A 6,902-nucleotide genomic window follows, 5' to 3' on the forward strand; every position below is an offset into this window, starting at 1 on the left:
ACATCCATCACTAGTCGAATCCTGGGCAGCTGACCAGTCCTTGTGGGTGGCTTCATGTGGTCATTTACTATTACACATGGTATCGGGGTGGGTGAGTGCTGAAGGACCAATGCCATTGAAAACAGTGCTGACAGCCATCGGCAGTACTAGAAAGCGGTCTCCCTGAACGCCCCGAGCTGACTTACAGTCGGGGCTCCATAAATATGTGTTGGCGAAGGAGTAGTACACTTATTTGCGCTCTTAACAATTGCAATAAAGAGGTTTTGGAGTCTGCTGAGGGTCGCTGCTCGGGGAAGGGAGGTGTGTAGTTGCACGGAACTGTCACAACCAAACAAGTCGGGGTCCGCTGGTGTCGCTGGCCGCGCAGGGCACGGAAATGCCGCGCGCAGTCCAGGGGCGGTCTCGGGAAGGCCTGTCGCCGGAGCCTCGGTTTCCTGTACGCACAGAGGAACACGAGGCTCTGACCCTCGGCGACCGAAAAGCTGCAGAAAGGAGGGGCCGTGTCTAGTACACGGAAACGCCTCCCGGGCCTGGAGGCCGCCTCGCACACACGTGCTCCCCGCCGCGGGCCGGCCCCGCACTCACCCTGCCCGGCTCCCTGCGGGTCCCTCAGCTGAGCCTTGAAGCGCACGCCTGTGAGTTCTTCGGTGCGGGCCCGCTTGCCTGCGCCAGCGGGGGAAGCCGCGCCGTCCTGGCCAGCCGGGGCCTTCCTCTTGGGGACCCCCATGGCCGAGAGGGCGGAGGCGCGCCGGGACCCACACCTGCGGTCTCGCCAGGAAGACGCCTGCGGCCGGCAGAAGCGCTCCCGGAGCCCACACGTGCGCAGGAAGGGGCGGGGCTGGGGGAGAGGCGGGGCCTCGGAAAGTAAGGCCGGCGGAAGGGGCGGGCCCGCGGGGTGGGGGTGGCGGTGGAAGCTGGGATCGGCGGAAGGGGCGGGGCCTGTGGAAAGGGAGGGCGGGGCCTATGGAAAGGGAGGGCGGGAAGAAGGTCGGAAAGCAATCAGGTCTCACAGTTGGTGCGGGCACCGACTCCCCGAGTTCTGCCCGTTGCTGCAGTCCCCGCAGGCTCGCTCGCCGCCGAGGGCAAGCGGGCACTCCGCGACACCCCTGCCCGGCCGTGGCGGGCAGGAGCCCCCTGGCGCGCGCCTCTTTCCCCCGTGGGCTCTCTCGGGTCCTTGGCAGGAAAACCCCCAGACCCTCCGCTCCGGGAGGGCACGAGCTTCGGCTCGTCGCAGCAGCACTCAGCTCAGTTCTTGGCCTGCGGGCGCCCTATCGGTGTCGTTTGAAGGTCTTGGCTTGACACACAGCGGGATTTGATGCTTTGCCTATTCCGGGCCCTGCGAGTTGGCAGGAAGGGTGAACACCCCGAGCTACATGCCAGGCGGGCGGATGCGGAGAGGTCCCCGCTCGGGTACCTGGCTCGGGGGTCGTGCGGGTGCCCCTAACCCTGACCCAAAACTTGTCTCCCAACTTGAACAGACCGTTTTGTCTGGTGGGATGCTACTCCGGACTGACCGCCACCCCAGGGTGCGAGGAGAGGATCAAATGAACTAACTAATGCCTGTGAAAAGCCATCGTGGACAGTGCGGTGGCCTCCATACTTAAGTTCCCGTCGTGAAGATGGAGACAGCAAAGGCAGCCCTACCTAATCGTTGGGGCTATCCTGAGAAAGTGATGCGATGTGTGAAACACGGCCCTGGGAAAAAGTACTGTGTGTTTTTATCCGATGTGATTGATCTGAGAGCCACATGCAATGCTCTGAAATAAAATGGAGGTATAAATGAATAAGTAAAACACAGGCTGGTGAATTTTTAATATGACTTCATCAATACTTGGTTATGTGTTCAAATAAATCATGAATAAACCAACTCATTTGATGAGTAATTTGGTAATTCCTGCAGTTCTCTGTCAAGTTGTCGTCTGGCCTGAGGAAATACTGTCTTGTGTTCTGTGAGTAGCTGTATAATGAGCATCGGAGGAGGTGGACTTTTGTGGCCTGTTGGAGTTTCAGTCTCTAGTAGAAACAGCCCGTGGTGTTTGATCCTGAGCCTCTGGCCTGGCGAGACTATCGTGCCAGTGGAAGTGCCAGTGGAAATGCCTGTGTCATCAGCAGGTCAGACAGAAGGAGTCACCCCAGCAGATAGGAGCTGATTCCACGGTATTAAGAGACAGGGAGCTGCTCACAATGCAAACTGTAAAGGGCAGCACTGGTATAAGTAGAGACAGAGACTTAATTCTGACTGATTTCCACACTGGTTCTCTTCTGTGGTTAATTGCCAACCACCAAGTTTGTTTTCAAGCAGGGTGGACCTGACCACAGAGGCAGCAGGGAGAGGTAGGAAATGGTCCAAAGCCCTGTATCCAGTTTCTGCCTGTGTGACCTTGGGCAAATTACCTTCTCTCTTTACAAAGACATCAAGAAGGTGAGGCAACTTGTCAGTATAACCCAGCTAGTAAGTCCTTGAGCCACTCCTCCACTCAGTATATCCTAATCCAATTTGAAAACAAAGAAAGAACTTGTCAATACCCACCCCAGCCTTCACCAGTGGCATACCTGATGAGGGATAGGGCTCAGAAGTACAGATGGGTGCTTCAGACTAAGTTGGCTTGATGCCATGAATCATACCAACTCACTAACCCCACTTGTTCAGATATCAGGCTCATCAACCAACTCATAGACAAGGACATGTCTTTCTATATCAAAGGCCTGCGTGGAGAGAAGGGATCCAAGAACATGCTGGTCTATTGAAGATAAGCATCACTGTTTCTGGGACATTCTAAGCTGGTATCTACTTGGGGGCCTTTTCCCCTGCTGTTCCCTCTGAAACTCTGCCCAGACCTGATGTGGCTCCTACTCTCACTTCATGTGGGATCTTTATATGGATCTACACTCCCTACGTCACACTCTTCTATTTTTCTTTATTGCCTTTATCACCTACTGGTGATATCACATATTCATTCGTTTGTCAAATTCCTTTGCTAAAATGTGCACTCTCTAATGGCACAACACAAAGTTCAGTGCTCTGTTATCACTGGCACATCGTAGGGACCCATACATATTTGTTAAAACAATGTCTACATAAATATGAACATAAACGAATGCCTAGATCTGGGTCTTGAACTTGGTTAATGTCAGTCTAGCCTAAAAGGCAGGTTAACTCTTGGAATGCTGTCAAAAAGTCTCAGAATTCAGGTTTTTGAGTCTACAAGTTTGTGAACTGGCCCCTGGACTGTGGTGGATTAGCCAAAAGAAGCATGCAGTCTCTAAAAGTCAACCAGTTCATCTCCAGTAGCCACACTTCTCACTCACACCTGTCAAGTGTGGATGCTTATTCCCATTTCAATTTTTTAAGTTTAAATTCAAGTTCTGGAAAGAGATCAAAGGAGAAACTCAATCAGAGCCCATATCAAGTTCATAGGAAAGCATATTAATCATGGACTCAGAATGTGAGAAGTATACATTGCTGCACATAAGATAACATTATCTTGGCAGTTTACCCAGCATCATTGCATCTGGGTAAAAGCTCGTTAATGCAATCACATTATAGAGAGGACAGATATGGAATTCCTTTCTCTATTCTGTACAAATTTTATTCTCTTTAGTGATGAATGTTTTAGTGTGGCATTTACTAAGATCAAGGCAGTTCCATTATCTGTTTGTTTAGCAGTGAGAAGAATGAAGCATTCTTTCAAAGACAGTCACATGAACTCTGTGACAGCGTCCATAGGCTAAAAGATAAGTAAAGCTACAGCTGCTCCTCAAGTCAACAAAACACCAATATCCACTAGGATTTGCTATGTTCATTGCGTTATACAACCTTCCATAGTACTTTCAAAAAAATATAACATAGTCTAGCTACTCCCAAGGGACTTACAGTATCACTGAGAATATGACACACCTGTGAAGTTCAATAGCAATAAAGAACTTAACCAAGAACCCAAGATGATATGAGATGTTACAAGGTGGCATGATAATTGTCAAACGAATTATTTGAGCGCTAGACACATGACATTAGTATGATTCAGGTTAGATCATTGTGGGATTCTTACTGAAATAACAGTAAAACAGAGAATAAAACAGAAACATCAAATATGCCTTTTTTTTTTCTTCTCTGAAGCAAAATTGAAAAAGAGTTCCCCTCTTGTCCAATATGGAATAAAATAGCCATAGGGTGAGGCTAGTCTTGATAAAAATCACAACATAGATAAAGTTTGTCTTCTTAAATCTCTTCCCTCTTTGCTCACCTACCTCCCCACACATGCATACTTAACACCTTCTTGTTGGCCCCACCGCCCCCCCCCCATCTTCCCAAGGCCCTAATTGCTGCAGCTTTCCCAGAAGTTAGCTCCCTGGAAAATTTCTCCTCCAGAATTATTTCCTTTTCTGCCTCCCTCCCTATGCTAAGTGCCCCTCCTTCCCCACCTTTCCTCCATACCTGTTCCCTTACAAAAATGTTTTTAGATAGCCGTCAGAAAATAAAGAAATTTGATACATTCCTTATAAGGTATTAAAGGACCATAATTTACAGCCAACCCATGAATATTTTTACACTTTAAAAAAGGATACTAGGAAATCAGAACCCCCAAATTGAATTTCTAGTGTGTGGTTGTGTTTTAGTCACTGTGGCATTGAATGGGGGGTGGGGTGGTATGGGGAGGACAAAAAGTCAGCTCATCACCAGGAGAAGAAGGGTTTCTGAACATTGTGTATGAATCTGCCAGTGAATCCCAGCCATTATCCCATGTGTTACATTTTATAATTAGGGGGCATGGCTCAATGTTTAAACATACACTGGCAAGTCCATAAGGGAAGCAGGACAATGGCCACAGAACCAAGCCTTGATAAATATATATTACGTTGATGACCAGGGTCTCAGACCTGACTACTCAAAAATACTAGGGTATTGACTTGATGGCCCTATTCTTCGAACAGCAAAATATAACAAAATCCATACTCAATTTAGACATTAAAATATCAATGATAAATTTCAAAGCTGTTGTAAAGACTGGTCTAGCATCTTAATGATTAGATATGAGAAAATGCATAACATTTGAATAACAATGTATTCAAGTTAATAGATAGTGAGAGAATTGTATACCCACAAACAGGATATGTGTTCTTTTTCAATAACATGGAACAGTCACAAAAGTTAACTATGTTCCAGGCCAGAAAGGAGACCTCAATACGTTCTAAAATATCAACATCATACAAACCATATTATGTGATCAGCAAGCAATAAAATTAGATCTTGATAATAAGAGGATACGTTTTTAAAATCCCATAAGCCTGAGAAGGGAAAAAAAATTTTCTAAGTTATTGTTGGAAAGTACAAGGGAAATTATGAAAGACGTAGAATACAATACAACGTAAAGTGTTAATCAGTGGTGGAGGAATGGTCTCAGAACTCTTTGTCTCAATTGGCCACTTAAGTTTAATAGCAAAAGACTATTAATGACAATAATGCATGGTAAAACTTCCAGAAGGAAGGCAGAATGTTTTGTGCACCATTCTTCTTCTCTTTTCTTTCATGTATGTGTGAGAGAGAGAGTATGTGTGGGGTGTATGTGTGTGTGTGTCTGTGTGTCTGTGTGTGTGTCGGTTTTAAGTTATTAGCTTTTTAAATGAGTACTTTTTAATGGAAACATCTTGACCCAAAATCTGTTGCAGAATTTTCAGGCCTTTCAAAACAAAGTTTAATGAGGAAAAAAAGTGGTACCAAACCTCAGTGGGAAATGAATGGTGTGGTAGATTGCAAAATATGGCCATAAAACCCTCCCAGCTTAGTGAGCTTCCGGTTCCTCCCATCAGGAGGGGGAGTTGTTTCTTCACTTGTCTAGGAGCAATTTGGATTGTGACATCTCCAGAAGCAGCTGAGTACCACTGCCACAACATCGTCACTTTTCCTCACTTGTCATCTCCTCTCAAAGTATTCCTGGCTTGCTAGTTTAAATGGTGACACTGTTGTGCGTTTGCATTATTTCCTTTACATTCGTTGGTCTTTCTTATCCAGTCTCCTTCCTTTTGTGTTCGTTAACATTTTAATTACCTCAACATGCAATGTTGTTTTGTTGCTATTGAAGTTATCCCAGACCAACTAATGTCAAATGTAATTTGTTTTCAGAGAGATTTGTTTTAGGCAATCATCCCCAAAGGTGCAGGAAGACTGACAGAATGGCAGGCAAGTAGGCATGAGTGCTCTGGAGTTGAGTAAAGTGGGTGACAGCATTTGGGGGTGGGCAGGGAACGGCAGACCCCTGAATGAGTTAGGGAGGAGAGCCAGGTCAACCCAAGGGGGGAAAAGCATTCCAGAAAAAATCTACATGAAATGCAAAGTCACTGAGGTGGGGATATGATCAGAGAGGTCTAGAATTCAAGAGGGCCAGTGTGTGTGCAAGGGAGGGAGAGAAGGAGGCCAAGGGTGGTAAAAAAAGAGGTTGGTCGGAGAATCAGCCAGGAGCAAGGCATGGAGCCATTGTTGACAAGGTAAGGTCTTTGTAGTATTTGAACTGTCTGGATTTGCAGTTCTCAAACTGGGTGCCAAAGTACCCAGAGCACCACAAGAAACTCACAGTTTCCCTCGGAATATTTTTGTAAGTTGAGGGAAACACAGCAATTCCTGACATCCATTGCAAATTACTAACTCAAGATAGTTCATCGTTTCAACATCATATTGTGCTACTTCTCTTTTGATAACGTCATAGCTTCACAAAGCCAGGATTTCAGAGGTTATTGTGATAAAAAGCCAGTACCAAGGAAAATCAACATGGAACAGGAAATGAAGGTCCAATCTGATTTCAAGGTTGGAGAGATAGTGACATGTTCAACAGGTGCACACAGGCCGTTAGTAAATAATTGTGGTTATTTAAGAAAAAAATAAAAGTATTTTTTCTTTCAATTTACAT

At 46.2% G+C, this 6,902-nt stretch overlaps 1 protein-coding gene across 2 annotated transcripts in view; it reads right to left on the reverse strand.

The window, feature by feature from the left end:
- The window catches only part of URB1 (URB1 ribosome biogenesis homolog), a 66,891-nt gene extending 65,617 nt beyond the window's left edge, over nucleotides 1-1,274 (reverse strand). For both annotated transcript variants that reach the window (XM_081027591.1, XM_081027590.1), the window contains exon 1: nucleotides 586-1,274. In XM_081027591.1, the coding sequence (XP_080883717.1) occupies nucleotides 586-727 (142 nt within the window). In that variant the 5' untranslated portion in view covers nucleotides 728-1,274. The remainder of the gene's footprint in view (nucleotides 1-585) is intronic.
- Nucleotides 1,275-6,902: the final 5,628 nt, after the last annotated feature.

This window comes from Rhinolophus hipposideros, assembly GCF_964194185.1.
Source record: "Rhinolophus hipposideros genome assembly, chromosome: 2".
NCBI lineage: Eukaryota > Metazoa > Chordata > Mammalia > Chiroptera > Rhinolophidae > Rhinolophus > Rhinolophus hipposideros.